Source organism: Dendrobates tinctorius, unplaced genomic scaffold, assembly GCF_039654945.1.
Source record: "Dendrobates tinctorius isolate UK_male_01 unplaced genomic scaffold, ASM3965494v1 ptg000177l, whole genome shotgun sequence".
In the NCBI taxonomy this organism is placed as follows: Eukaryota; Metazoa; Chordata; class Amphibia; order Anura; family Dendrobatidae; genus Dendrobates; species Dendrobates tinctorius.
This window is the reverse complement of record NW_027361844.1, coordinates 411,294-427,158: the sequence shown is the minus strand read 5'-3', so window position 1 is coordinate 427,158 and position 15,865 is coordinate 411,294. Positions and strand designations below refer to the sequence as shown.

Sequence of the window (15,865 nt, the reverse complement as noted above, 5' to 3'; positions counted from 1 at the left end):
GAGGCCTTACACCTGCCAGATCATTGTCTGCGTCCGCCTTCTTCCTTCAGGGGTGTCCGTGGTGTCAGGGACCTGACCTAGGACGACTGCCTTTCTCACGTCTTCCATCTCTTTGCCTTTCTTTTGGTTACATGTCCTGGTCGGCGTCTTGGTCTCCCAGACCTTCTCAACACATAGACCCCTTTGGATCTCACACTTCCCTTTGGTCGCTCAGACCCTCTCTTACCTGGACCTGTTGCATTTTCTTGTGCATATTATACATCAAAGCAACTTTACAATATCACAAGTACCCCAATTTTACATTTTTTTTTCTTTTTACTAGTGCTTTAAAACCAACATATAATAAAACATAAACATAACAGATTTTCTCCCCCTTCCTTTGACCTGGACACTCCCTCTCTTCATATCCCCGCTGTGTCAGGCTAACAAGTAAATGTAGACTATCCTGTAAGAGGAACATAGAAAAACAAAAATGGAAACCACAGATAAACAACATTTTTTTTAAAAATCTGAACGCGAACTGTCCTTATGACCTGCACAACGGTGCACCGAACTCCCGACAGTCCAATTCACTTTCCGGTGACTGGTAGCAAGGAATCCCCACAGCCGTGGAGCTCCTGGGATACAGAGAGTGTCCTACAGTTCTTCCTACGGGGGCTCGTGTTCTTCAGGCTCCGCGAGCACGCCTACTGCATAGTAGCCGCGGGGACAATACTCCTTATAATAGGATACCAAGTCCCCCTCCTGCAAGGCCCGGCCATGACGGACAGAAGCAACGTTGATATAAACCTTCTGGCCGGTCACAAGATCTCGTATGAACCCGTATCCTCTGGGTATGTTCGTATACACGAGCCGTCCCAGGGATCGTGTGGCTGCCATGCCAGTCTCTCCTTTGGTATGAAGCAAGTTACACACCTCCTGCTCCCGGGCTTTCTTTTTCTTTATAACCTCCGCGACCCAAACGGAGGGTCCGGCATAGGCCCCGGAGTCTGATGGGCGGGACTTACCCGAGCGTGCTGGCAGAGCAGAGGCGGCTGATGATGCCTGCGGCCCAGCAGCCGCTGGGACCTAGTGGCGAGCAGGGACAGCCGTATTCCTCGCCGAACGGGCCACAGGAACCGACACATAGGCTGCAGCCGGCTCCAACGCCGGCAGAGCCGCTGCCGCAGGGTGGGCCGCATCCGGGGCTTGAGCCGGTATAGCAGAAATAACGGCTGGCTTCGGGGAAGATGTCACTTCTGGCAGGGGGGACGCAACAGCGTCTTCTGGCGACAGGTTCCGCACTGGTGACACCGAGCGTAGCGTCGCCGGGCGGGGTGGCTTGGGATTAGGGGCGGAGGCCCCGCACAGCTCCGCGTAGACCGTAGGGCCTTCCCTGATCAGGCTCTCCGGGACACAGGATACTGCGGGCTGCGGCTGAATGGTGGGGGCCCCTTGCGGAGCCACTGATGGGACCGGGGGAACTCTCACCTTCCCCGTCACCGTGGCCTCCGTCACGTTATCACGCGGCTCCTCCCGCAGTCTCCGGTCTTCACCACGCTGTCCGACGGGACTAGCCTCCAGGCTCAGGAGCTCCGCGGGCAGGTTCCCTGCTGGTATCTTCAGTGGCCGCTCCCGCTTGCTCCGCACAGGTTCCACTTCTCCGCTCAGCATCCAGCCTCCTGCCCGTGACTCTGAGGAAGACGTTTTCTGACGTGACTCGACCTCCCGGCGCCACCGCCACTCCAGGTGCCCGATGCCCCGACATCCTCAGCGCCGCATATCGTCCGATGGGCAGCACTCGAATGGCGCCAGACAGCTGCAGCCAAAATTTTCCTCTATGCCACTCCTTCTGCGGGGTGGGGCGTCAGCAGGCCTTTCCACCCACCTGTCAGGGTCCAGTATGTGGTGGCGTCGGCCTCCTGGTACATATTGCTGTCCCCAGGGATACGTAGGAGGGGGCCCCAGTCCATTGGGGACAACAGCAAACACCTGGATCTCTCCTCTGCGCTGAAGTAGCATCGCCATCTTGCTCCGGACCTGGTACTGCCCCAGATCCTCTGCTGGCAACGCAGATGCGCCACAGCGCTCCCAATTTGTAATCCACAGGTTGGTAATTTGTAATCCACAGGTGTTTATAATCCAAACAGTGCTGTCCAAGTCCGTGTCCATTCCTCAGAGGCAGGCCTGCCGCAGAAGATATTGTATTAGCGGCGTTGATCCTGCCGACTATGCCAAGTGTAGGGTTGGTGGGCCGGACTGGGGGGTGGTCCCTCTTTTACCGCGCAGAGACGTAACAGAGACAATTTGGAGGCAGTTTTCGGGTGCAACAGGTCCAAGTTTTATTCTCTCGCCGTCCACCTGACGGCCTCTCAGCACACCGCAATTCTCTTCAAGGCCCTCCGATTACAATACACATTACACACCGTAGTCTTCACCAGGGACGTATATGTCCGTACCGTCCCTTTCCGCTTATTGATGCTCCTGACAGGTTCGTCACTGTGGCCGCCTTAGGCCCGTAAACCAGCAGTAATTTTACTGGTCAGACGTCTTCCTCAATACGGTATGTTTTATCTCTGTGCCTCGTCTATATTGCGGTCTTCGTGTCAGGACCACCCCCCTGACTTTCTCTCTCCTCAGTCCCCCTGGTTGGGTTTTCCTCACAGTGCCACAACTGTCACAGTGTCCTCATCACTTGAGCTCCCCCTGGGGACTGGAACTTTCTGGAACCCTCCTGTCAAATTTATATCTTTCCCGGTTCCCTCTAACTCCACCCCCCATGACCAACGGTTTCTTAAGCCCTAAACTGATGTCAAGTCCTATGCTCACAATCCTCCCTGCCCTCTAATGGTCAACCCAAGGTACTGCACATCCACTACACTTTCCAAGCTGTTTCCCCACTGTAATAACTGACCCCTGTCTAAACTGTGCAAACCTTCCTTTCTCTATTCTGACAAGTCCGTCCGTCCGGTCACCTTCCCTACACCGACTTGTGTTTATTGTCCGGGCAGCATGGTGGCTCAGTGGTTAGCACTGCAGCCTTGCAGCGCCGGGGTCCTGGGTTTGAATCCCACCAAGGACAAAATCTGCAAGGAGTTTGTATGTTCTCCCTGTGTTTGCGTGGGTTTCCTCTGGGTACTCCGGTTTCCTCCCACATTCCAAAGACATACTGATGGGGAATTTAGATTGTGAGCCCCATCGGGGACAGTGATGATATTGTGTGCAAACTGTAAAGCGCTGTGGAATATGTTAGCGCTTTATAAAAATAAAAGATTATTAAAAATAAAAGATTATTGTCAGAAACCTTTAACTAACTTGTGATTTACTTCAATAGCACAGTATAGCCATTGTTCATGTACCTGCAAGAAGGTCGTTGGGATTTTTTGGACAAAGCAATGTCTACATTTATGTCAATGGACAACTGAAAATCACTTCGCCCCTAAAGTTTCCCACTATGAGTGAAGTAAGTGTGTAAATATATTGCTTGATAATTCACGATTTTGAACACTATGCTCAAAATCTTTGTTACTGGCCTGAATGTGTGAAGGGATAGCATGTAGGGTGCACACAGTTGTTCTTGGATAATCACAGCCATTCACAAAATTTGACCTTTTTTTGTTGTTGCATTTCAGCCTTTTACTTCTTGTTGCATTGGATCTGCTGGACAAAAGACCAATACACCACCCCCATCACAGATAGCAGATCCTCCTGTCTCTCCTCCAAGTAATACGAGTAGGTCATCACTGGGCGGCATTCTGTCTTCACCATCAAGAAGTGGGTTACAAGGAAAGACAGAATCTGTCAAATTAATTTCAGCTGGGACTCAAGATAGTGAATGGGGGTCTCCAACATCGCTTGAAGGTCAACTTGGATCTGTTCTTATATTCCATGATGCACTGCAAGCAAATCAGATTAAGGCTTTGTACTTGGCTGGTAAGTGAGTGGTGGTTATGTTTAAAGAGGACATGTTAGTTGCTCAAAACCATTGAGTTAAATACCTTGTGAAAATCCCTGAGGTCCCCTGATTTTGCATTTTTTACCTATTTTGCGCTATGTTACTCCATCACAGAGATATTCACATTTATTTGTTATACAGCATAGTATGTGAAATCTCCACATATAGTGCAATTGGACAAGTCTTCTCTGGGGGTGTGCGCTTTCACCCTTTCCTCCCGGCCGCTGCCAATCACAGCTTTGCAGCTGACCTAGCAGTCACAGACACTGCTGGGCTGTGATGATCACATCTGTGAGGAAGGGGTGAAAGTGCATGCCCCCAGAGAAAACTCTGAAGAAATTTCCATTTGGACTGCAAAGCAGAGATTTCACATAGTACCCTCAAGAATAACAAATGTGACCATCTCTGTAATTGAGTGACACAGTGCAAAACTGAAAAAAGGCAAAATCGGGGAAACTCAGAGATTTTATTCCAAGTGACAGGTCCTCTTTAAATGAAGTGCTATTTGCATTTACATTGTACAACTGCATTTATGTATCCGTGTACTCTTGTTAGGTCCAAACAGCTTGAACCCCTGGAAATCACAGGACACTGAACTAACAGACCTGCCCAACAAACTGCTTATTTATTATACACCAAAGGTTAGTAAGAAGCATTTACTGCGATTTTCCTTGTATAGTTTATTCATTTAGGCTTTCCTCCTGTGCAGGGTATCATGGTGGAATGAATCCATGTAGACTGATTCTTGTGTATATAACTTCTGTCACTAGTTTATTTTACACTGTTTAGAAGCATACAATTTAGAAATAGAAATTAAAACCTATTTATAATAATGGTATGACTTTTATAGACATGATACATTGGCTATGTTGGCGATCAGCTGAATTGGCGCTCTGTGAACCGCCTCTAGCCTGACAGCATCCCCAGCTCCTCTTTTGGTCAGGCTGATCAATATAAGAATCGGGGACACCCTCAGGTAAAAAGTGGTTTTCAGAGCTTCCGACCAGTGGCCACAAATTATTGTTATGGTCAATTGACCGGGTCCTGTGAATTGAAACTAACCAACTCTGCCGGGCTGGAGTATCTCCTTTACACAGGTGCTAGGCCTGCATTATATGGACATTTAATAAGAGTAAGGACTCATGTACACTGGTTAACCTGTGGTTGAAAAAAAAAACAAAAAACTGCTGATCAAATACTTAGAGGCAGTTTAGATAGGCCAACTGTTTTTCCGATGTGCACAGAACAATCGCTAATTGATCGTTCTTTGCATATACTCTATAATTGTTCTCTGCAGTGTGAGTCCTGTTTACACAGGACAATATGCTGCCATGAACAATTCACCCGACATATAATCTTTTGCTCCCTCATTGACTGATTGTCGGTTTGTTAGCACTACAAGATTAGTAATGTTATAGAAATGTATTTGATATACGTGTTTTTCTTTTTGCAGTCTAGTTTTATGAAATATCAATATAATTGATTATTTCCACTGAAGGGTCTTATTTGTTTGTTTAGGCTTGCGGAAATCATATCTGCCTTGATTTATCACCCAACCAATATCATGGACGATTGACTGGGAATAAAGTTGTTAACTGGGACATCAAGGTATTTAATAGAAAAGTGTAGCATTTGGCTGCGCTCAAATCATCAGTGTGCTACCTTGCTTCCTAGTGCTTTGTATCCAGTGTAGTAATAGTGATACTCCACGTCCTCTCATGCTTCGAATTGAGCTGCTTCCCTCAATTTTTATCTTTTATTATGTATAAGGAAATTAAGAAGGATGGTTACAGGGAACTTAGTTATCTGCAGCTATTCTGCCCAAGGCCAGCTAATCAATAAAAGCTCATGCACTCATTAAAATGACTAAACATGTAATTCATAGACAGTGTAATATTAGACATGACAGTCTTAAGATGGGAGGAGTGTATGGCTGACTTATGCTCTTTGGTAATTCAGGTGCATCTTGAGTCTGTCTTGCTAAATTTACACCATCCGTAAGTTAGTTTACTTGGCAGTGGTCATAAAATAGCACGTCTTTCCCTCCTTGATCCTGAGAGTTAATCCACTGGATTTACATTTAGAACAAGAATGTTACACATATATATATAAGTATTTGTAATTCTCTTCTAAAAAAAAATCCTGTAAGCCCTTATTAAAGCCAGTACCCATTCCCACTGTGACCAGATTAATAGTTCTCATGGTAAGCAAGCTTTGTCTCCTCTAAAGAATGATTTATTTTATCCAAATGGAGGTAGTGCCCCCTTGTCTTTTGAAAGGGCTTTTACATGACACATCTTTTGACTATACTTTGTTTTGACCCTTTTACCTTCTTTTATAAATTGTTCATGTCTCCCCTTAAAAGTCTCTCCTCAAGATTATATAAATGAAATTCTTTTAATCGTTCTTAATAACCGAGATCCTCTATAGCCCTTATCAGTTTTCTGTCTGCTGGTTATTTCTTTATTTTTTTTTTCAGTCAGATCAATTTTTATTAAAGGGACTCTATCAGCACAGGCCCTCAGTGATACATGGCGAGGCCAATCATTTATGTACACCTTCCCACTAGCTTGGTTTCCATCTATCGCCTCCCTTTCCTGGCTTTAGGAAGCCAGAGCTGTCAATCAAAGAAGAGGAGATGCAGATAGAGGGGAAAGAAGCAGGTGGGAAGGTGTATATAAGTGATTGATCCTGCAGTGAAGCACTCATAAAGCGAGACTAAAGCCCCCGTTACACATAGCGATATCGCTAGCAATATCGCTGTAACGTCACCGATTTTGTGACGTAGCAGCGCTATTGCTAGCGATATCGCTATGTCTGATACTTACCTCCGACCGGCTCCCCCGCTGCTCATCGCTGGTCGCGCGAGAACGTCCTGGATCATTTCTCGTCGGGCGCTTCCTGTGGCGCCTGCGAGCGACGCTTGGACACGGGCGGGAGGACGTCAGGATCACCGCGTCTGACAGGTAAGTAGCGACCCCTGCTATGTCGCTGGTGAGATCTGTCTGTGTGGCAGCTCACTAGCGACCACTTAGCGATGCACCAGCGATCCATATCGTTGTCGGGATCGCTGGTGCATCGCTAAGTGTAATGGTACCCTTAGTTTGAACAGTCATTCTGTGCTGACAGTCCCATTAAGCTAACTTTTTTTTCATTTTATTAGATGCAATCAAGTACAAAACAATGAATATACTTATAGAATCAAATACAGTGTAATGGTAGATGTACTTAAGGTAGTTATAACTAATTTTCGTTGAATTAGCAACCTTCCCCTCATCAAAGCCTTAAAGCCACAGCTTTGTACCTTTTCTAACTCCAAGGCATCCTGTATCTAAACTGGTGCCCAGAGCTTAACTGCATAATGCCAATGAAGTCTTGGTAATGTTTTGTAAAGTTATAGTATTACATGTGTCTCAGATGAGTCCATGCCTCTTTTAAAACATAATATCTTGCTCTCCTTAGAGGCCATTTTATTAACCAGTAAAGGCTAAGTATATATCCGTGAGCTGATATTAATAGCCCTTGAATCTTCATTCTTATTACCCTCTTCCCAGGATATAAACATCTGCCCTCAGCTGTCTGCTTTCCATCTGCTGGTTAATTAAATTTCAGGGGATTCTGCACCATTTTTTCAGAAATTTATTTATTAATAATTACATGTATAGTAAGCTACACAAGCACTGTAATAGTTATATTTGTAACTGACATATTTATATCTATCTATTTTCAGTTTTCTATTCTAACTTGTCACGCTGTGATTTTACTGTACATGGCTGATGAAATGTCAGGTTTTCAAGGACATGGGTGTGTAAAAATAGATTTTGAAAAATGCCATTATTTTGGCAAAGTGCTCAAGCTCAGCAATATTATCATAAGTTTGAATCTAATGTAATAATTGCAACTTGCTTGTACTTAGATAGGCAGCCACAGAGACTTGTTAGGAAATTTCTGTAAGCTCAGGTCACTAAAGTTAAGGAGAGAAGTGTAGATATTTGTGAAAAATTAGAAATGCATCATTATACTGTTATCTTAAAGAGAAAATTGTGAGAGTTACTAGTGGCTAAACAATTGACATCATTATTAATATGAATACACAATATTTCTATTTCAGGACATGATCAACTGCATTGGTGGACTAAACACATTATTTCCACTGCTGGAGCAGATCGGCTGTTTAAATGAGTTCGCCTGTGACCGATCTGAAAGTATTAGTCTTCCCCCAGAGCTGTTGACACCTACAGAGGGAGATTTTGTTGTTCTGCCTTCAACAAAAGCTTCAGGTGTTATTTTTTACAATTGTTGTACTTATTGTGCCTTTATCTATGTATTACATATATAAATAAGATTGCTTTCAGGGTTCTTTCCTTTCACACACAGTTTTTTCTGGAAAAGTGCAGGTTTATTTATTTTTTAGGCTGTAAACAATGTTGTGGCGAGTTTGAGGTCACCAGGGAATTATGCAGTTTTTATTTGTTTTTTTGTGTGTATGTTTGTAAGTATATCTGTCATTAGGATCAACTCCTCTAAGCCACCTGGTGTCTGTGATCTGATGCTTTATTCCAAAGAAATCCTCTTTTTTCCTAATTTGTAAATGAAGTGTTAAGATCGATGGGCCGGTCATAGATCTCACTGAGAATCTGCCTCCATAGCTTATTTTAAATGAAAGTGGGCATTACCAGTGTGAGACATGTAATGACCTGACAGTCTGCTCTCATGATCTACGTTTCACGCACTGGTAACTCCCCCTTTGACTGACAGCAGCCTCTGCCCCCTGATGTCTTGTTTTGAGTATCCCAGCATTTTGGACTAAAGTACCGTATATACTCATATATAAGCCGACCCCCCTAATTTTGACACAAAAAACTGGGAAAACTTATTGACTCGTTTATAAGCCTAGGGTGAAAAATGCAGCAGCTACTGGTAAATTTCAAAAATAAAAATAGATACCAATAAAAGTAAAATTAATTGAGACATCAGTAGCTTAAATATTTTTGAATATCCATATTGAATCAGGAGCCCCATATAATGCTCCATACAAAATACACCCCATATAATGCTGCACAAAGGTTAATAATGGCCCCATAAGAGGCTCCATAGAATAATATGCCCCATATAATGCTCCATAAAGGATATGGCCCCCTAGATTATGCCCCCATAAGATGCTCCATAGATTATGCCCCCATAAAATGCTCCATAGATTATGCCCCCATAAAATGCCCCATAGAATATGCCCCCATATGCTGCTCCATAGAATATGCCCCATATGCTGCCCCATAGATTATGCCCCCATATGCTGCCCCATAGACTATGCCCCCATATGCTGCCCCATAGAATATGCCCCCATATGCTGCCCCATAGAATATGCCCCCATATGCTGCCCCATAGAATATGGCCCAATATGCTGCCCCATAGAATATGGCCCAATATGCTGCCCCATAGACTATGCCCCCATATGCTGCCCCATAGACTATGCCCCCATATGCTGCCCCATAGACTATGCCCCCATATGCTGCCCCATAGACTATGCCCCCATATGCTGCCCCATAGAATATGCCCCCATATGCTGCCCCATAGACTATGCCCCCATATTCTGCCCCATAGAATATGCCCCCATATGCTGCTCCATAGAATATGCCCCCATATGCTGCCCCATAGAATATGCCCCCATATGCTGCTCCATAGATTATGCCCCCATATGCTGCTCCATAGAATATGCGCCCCTATGCTGCTCCATAGAATATGCGCCCCTATGCTGCTCCATAGAATATGCGCCCATATGCTGCTCCATAGAATATGCCCCCATATGTTGCTCCATAGAATATGCCGCTCCATAGATTATGCCCCCATATGCTGCCCCATAGACTATGCCCCCATATGCTGCCCCATAGACTATGCCCCCATATGCTGCCCCATAGAATATGCCCCCCATATGCTGCTCCATAGAATATGCCCCCATATGCTGCTCCATAGATTGTGCCCCCATATGCTGCCCCATATACTATGCCCCCATATGCAGCTGCTGCTGCTGCAAAAAAAAATGCCATACTCACCTCTCCTGCTCAGGACCCGGCACCTGTGATATTCACCTGTCCGGGGTCCATCGCTGCTTACCACTGTCTGCGCGTCCTCTGTCAGTGACTGTTCAGCCAGCAGAGGGCGCGGCGCGCACTAACCACGTCACCGCGCCCTCTGCTGGCTAAACATCACGGACACAGGAAGCAGCAGACGGCGGTGAGCAGCGTGGAAACGAGGACAGGTGAATATCACTATACTCACCCGTCCTGGAATGTCTCTGCAGCCTCGCTTCTCCACTGTCTCCCTTCCTGCCTTCAGGGGTCACTTGATACCGCTCATTACCACTCATGAATATGCGCATATTCATGAGTTTAATGAGCGGTACCACGTGACCGCTGAAGGCAGGAAGGGAGACAGTGTAGAAGCGAGGGGGCTGCAGAGAGTGCCAGGACAGGTGAGTATGATCTGTGACACCCCCAGTTATATGACTCGTGTATAAGCCGAGAGAGGCTGAAATGGGCTGAAAATCTCAGCTTATACACGAGTATATACGGTAAATGTTAGTTTCAGACCACCCCGTGAAGGGATTAACCTCACTGTAGTGTCACCTCTACATGCTGCGGATTTGTATACAGACAGAGGTTGGACGTGTTCAATTATGTAAGATGACCAAACCTTTCAGGCAATCTTTATAAACTTTACAGGTAACCACATCTAGTGTTATCAGCACACACAGGTGAAATGTAACCCCACGCCCTGATCCTGCATACCCTTCTTAAGAGGTTTACCTGGTTTCAGAAAACCTTTTTGCCCAGGCACCTTTCTTTGTATAAAAACAAACCATTCTCCTCCCATCCCTGGGCCCAGTACTGAGTCTCAACAGCTGCTTCTGGCGTCACATGGACAATGTGGCTGCCAATATCTGCACTTATTGGCCTTGTCGAAGTTGAAGGCACGAGTTGCTCAGCCACTGAGCTCACTGGCTGCAGGGCGATTGGCGTGATGTCAGCACTGCAGACAATAACAGACACCTGGAGCAGCAGCGAAGACTCAAAACTGGAGGCATGGAGGGTATTACTTTAAACAAACTGCAGTCTGGGAAGATGGCTATTGTGAGGCCGGAAATCACTTCTAATCAGGGAGAAGGGCATCAAGTGAAAAACTAAAAGCCCTGGAAACCCCAGTTATTCCAGACCTGAATTCCTTACATTATGCATTACCAGTGTGAGAGTTTTTCAGAAATATTGACTTAGATCAGTATAATAACATGATATTCATGTCCCCATCACCTCCCTCTCAATGAGATTGTCAGCGCTGTGTAGATGTGTAGGTATTGGCTGGTATGTTCTCCTCCCGTACTTGTTGTATATCTCTTTTTGATGAAGTTGAAGCTTGTAGTTATTTAGAACCAGATTCCTGTGCCTACATGTTAGGCCAGATTGTGACAGCCATGTTTCATGGTCTGTATACAAACCTCTATGCCCGGACTGACCATGGGTCTCCTGACCCAAATTTATAGCCTCATCCACATATACAAGGTTCTAAGTTCTGGTCAAGAGACATCTGGTCGGTCAGGGCATGGTGGACTGTATACGGACAATGAATATGGAATCTGATGAATGATGGGGTGTTTTTATTGGACCTCTGTTTTAATTTTTGTAAATCTGTAGCTGTTCTTTTCCTGCTCTTTGTTGGGCAGCATCTGCTAACAGGGACCTGGTGCCTGTATTTGTTATTTACTCACACTTAATTAGGGCCAAAGCAGTTAATACCTTAATGCCTTCACTAGATATATGGAAGCTCATGGTACCATCTGTAAGAGAGGAAAGTTACTCAGATTTGCTAGAATAACATTTATTCATGTGCTGAAAAAGAGAATGGATAGCACCTCCAAAAATCATACATTGATCTAATGCCGCTAGGCAAAAATATATATTACTGAACATGAGGTTCTTAGTTTACCATTCTGATCAGATTGTATGAAGCCCACTGCCACGTCACAGCCAACTTCTTAGTGGATCCCTATAGCCCCTAACGGAGCGGAGTCATGCGCCGACCACCGTGCAGCGACAATGCACTGGCAGGGCGGACGACCTGGTGCCTCCCAGCACCCATGCTGCAAGACTGAGTTCCCATGACTCCAGATGGCACCTCCTCACCAGCACAAAACCACAGCAACAATGGCCGCCACACAGCACCACACCAAATGAAAGGGGCAATGAAGCTCCACTTCCTCAAGCTCTCCAGTGAGAGCAGGAATGGATTAGACCCCTTTCTTTGCAGTCTCCTGCTAATTTAAAATCACCTGTGCCAAATGGGGAGGAGTGCACATCCATAATATTTATTCGTGTCTCCTTCAATTAGTAGTAAGTTAATACAGCTATATGATATACACCAAGCTTATCTAGTGCCTCTTAGATTACACTGAATGGGCTGTGACTTGTCCTAAATGTTATGAAGACCCAGCTGACTGCTGTAAAGCTTGGGCTTGCCTTCATACAAAAACATTAAGGTCTGAGGACACTATGTTTTTATCATCTATATTTTGCACACCAGCCCCATTGGATCCAGAGGTCTGTTTTGTTTGATGTTCTGAATGAGGAATTCTGGAGTCACTAAAATTAAATTTTTTTTTTTTTTTAGAGAAACTTTTTGTCTCGCATAGCTATATCTTTGAAACCACAGAGCCCCCTGATCTGAGATTGGTTTAATAAAAACAGTGAACATAGTGGTTTCTTTTATACAGTATATGCTTATCGGTACATTTCCGATGTATGACTACAATACTATATACCTTACTTTAGTTTAAAATAAAAAATAGTATTCATACATCAGAAACATCCCAATAAGTTTGCGAGGGTCAGGGGCCTCTGACTCCTCAGTTCATGCCACCTCTGATTTACATGCCGCTATTGTGAAGCTCTTGCACTAGTGAGGTTTGCTTTACTTTACCTGTGTGGGGTTCCCGACGGTGCCTCAAAAGGTGATCACCCCACTCACTGAACCATACTTATTTTACTTGATTAAAGGGTACCTTTCAGCAGGTTTGTGCACAGTAACCTACAGTGTCAGGTCAGCGCCATTATGCTGATTACAATGATACCTGGTGATGAAATCCGTCTTGTGGTTGTTGTTTAATCTTTATTTTCAGTTTTGAGTTAATGATATGCCCGTGCTCCAGAGCAGCTTGTGGGAGTTCTTCATATGGTGCTCTGATTAGCTATTCACCAGTATGGCTTCTGACACTATATCATTGTAATCAGTATAACGGCGCTAACCTGACACTATCTGTAGGTTACTGTGCACAATCCTGCTGACAGGTTCCCTTTAAGGTATCAATAACTGTGTCATACTCTGGAGTCTCATTGTTTACTTGATCTTTTCTTCATTTTATGAATAATTTTCATAAATGACTTTGTTTGGGGTAATATCGATTGAGCTGTTTTGGGTTGTACTTGTGTTCCCACATGTCTGTATCATTTGTATTTGTGTTGCAGAGGCTCGTCTAGAAAAAAACATTATCGCTACTTTTGTTTTGACGATTAAGCACTTTATTCAGCGGCATCCTATTAATCAGGAGAATTTAATGCATACGCACGGAGTTGCAACATTAGGGGCTCTGCTGCAGAAGGTGAGACTTTTATCTTTTAATTACGTGAATACCCCTATAGTATTGTAATTAATAGGGGTGAACCAAAAGTAGTGCATAGCTTTATTTATGGAGGAGATAAATTTTACACTGACTCCAGAGATCTAGCTTTGCAGCATTTAAGTAATTTGGTGGGATCAGGTCCGGTATAATGTCTGTGGTGGTTCTCACGGTTACTAGATCTTGTTGTTAAGAGCTTTACCTTTGTGAACTTCTTTTTATCTACAGACTTGTGACTCCTATAAATTATGAAATTGAGCATTTTACCTGCAAGAAATAATTTTGTGCACAGGAAGTTAAGCTTTTCTTATGGCAACCATTGAAACCAAGTGTGTTTGTGTAAAGGCAGCCAAGTCCTCGAAACAACAACCTCTTCTAGTAGAGTCAGCCTTCTTACAAATAGGGCTTCAGATTTTCCTCTCTGTTATCCAAATGTTTTTTGTCAGATATTGAATCATACTAGCTAATCTGATGCTGACAGACTAAAAATGGTACGGGTATTATATACATATTTTGCCCCCTTTAACTCTTCATCTTGTATATTATAAACTACAGCTGGTAAATGCAGCCATTGTCATCCATAGTTTCTATTCAACTTGATTTGCATTTTCTAATTTGCACCTTATTGGGACTAATAGACACTTTTAGTTACATTGGTGTCTATAAATGATGCATATTATGTGCAAAGCTCCTATCTGGCCTCGTAAAATGCCCCTTGTGTCGTGTATGCTTTGCTTCCGCATGTGTTCACTAGGTCATGAACTTGTAGACTGAGGAAACCCCACTGCCATCAGGTACATAGCTTCTATTCTCCTACTCTCTCTCCTTGTCTAGTATTGTGTACGTTGCGTTTCCTATATCTTCTTTTCCTACATAACATACATAAGAGAAGCTAGATGTGTTATAATGGAATCTTAGGAGTGCCCCCGGGGAAGAAATGGCGCTAAACAAGATTTAAAGGGAATCTGTCACAGACAGAAATGCTATTAACCTGCAGATATAGAGTTAATCTGACAATAATTACCATTAAAATCATGTTGGACTGTCCTATTGGAGCATCAGCTACAGAGAGAAAATTAACTTCTATCTTCCCTACCGCCTCGTGCTCACTGGGGAGGTGCAGGGAGCAGTCTTGATTGCGCTGTGATCCCTCCCCGGTACATTGGTTGACAGCCTGCTCTGCACACACTATAGAGCCAGCTGTCAGTCAGTTTGCTGGTGTCCTCTGCGCACTTACTGTGTACTGAGGGCAGGTTGTAACCTGTTCCTGCAGTGCCCCCATGTGAGCGGCTACAAGAGAGGATATAAGTTCATTTTCTGCTTGTAGATGGTACGTGCAACATGACCTGAGTCTGACTCCTACATTACAGACATGTATGTCCTATTCTGAAACGTTGCAGCTTCTCCCTGCCGGCTCAGCTGGGCTCACAGGTCTTTCCCTATAAGCCAATTTGAAATTCTTAAAGGTAATATTATGTGCAAGTTTCTAGATTGCTTCTCGATCATCTTTAGTAGCAGATTGTGTTAAAAACTTGAATACTGTTGTCCTCCCAGGTACCAGGCCATTTCATGGATGTTAATGTCCTGATGGCTGTTCAGCTACTGATAGAGCAGGTGTCTGTGGAGAAGAACGCAGCATTGTTGCAGCAAATGTACCAGTTCCTGTTGTTTGATTTCCGCATCTGGAATCGTGGAGACTTTCCTTTTCGAATTGGTGAGAATTGCTATAAATCTAATAGTAATGTCTGGTATAGTTACTTGTAGTGAAGCCAACCACCAATAGAAGGTAAATTATTAGTGGAGAAAAGCTGAAAAACTGGAGAGGGGGTAGAAGTTTTGTAAGATATGCAGTAAATGTTCAGATTGCTTCACATTTTCCACATTTTATTACATTACAGCCTAACAGCTCATGCATATGGCAGAGCCCTGTGTGCAGTGCATGGATTTTTTTTGTTCTTTGCATGCAAATGAAACTATACAAAATCCATTTTAGCATCCCTCGGTGTCCTTTCACCCCTGACTGGGACAAAAGTAAAAATGCAACACCATTTATGTATTTTAGATTTATTTCTCTTCCAGTGCTGTTGGCTGTAGGGACATATAGTTGTATCGCCACCATTTTCCTCACCTTTGCCCAAATGATGAGTTTCCTCTAGCCACTGCAAGGACGCTCCAGGCAAACCCTTCCTTTATCTACCATAATCTTCAGCTCTAGTCAGTTATTCTAAAATGTGGACATCTACCTCAAGAGATCCTCTGGAGTATTT

General features: G+C 44.3%; 1 protein-coding gene across 3 annotated transcripts in view; it reads left to right on the top strand.

Annotated features, from left to right (window-relative positions):
• The window catches only part of NBEAL1 (neurobeachin like 1), a 363,036-nt gene that overhangs the window by 164,263 nt on the left and 182,908 nt on the right, over window positions 1–15,865 (top strand). For all 3 annotated transcript variants that reach the window (XM_073551440.1, XM_073551438.1, XM_073551439.1), the window contains 7 exons: window positions 3,314–3,442; window positions 3,612–3,912; window positions 4,490–4,575; window positions 5,453–5,542; window positions 8,046–8,214; window positions 13,447–13,580; window positions 15,153–15,312. In XM_073551440.1, coding sequence (XP_073407541.1) covers window positions 3,314–3,442; window positions 3,612–3,912; window positions 4,490–4,575; window positions 5,453–5,542; window positions 8,046–8,214; window positions 13,447–13,580; window positions 15,153–15,312 — 1,069 coding nt within the window. The remainder of the gene's footprint in view (window positions 1–3,313; window positions 3,443–3,611; window positions 3,913–4,489; window positions 4,576–5,452; window positions 5,543–8,045; window positions 8,215–13,446; window positions 13,581–15,152; window positions 15,313–15,865) is intronic.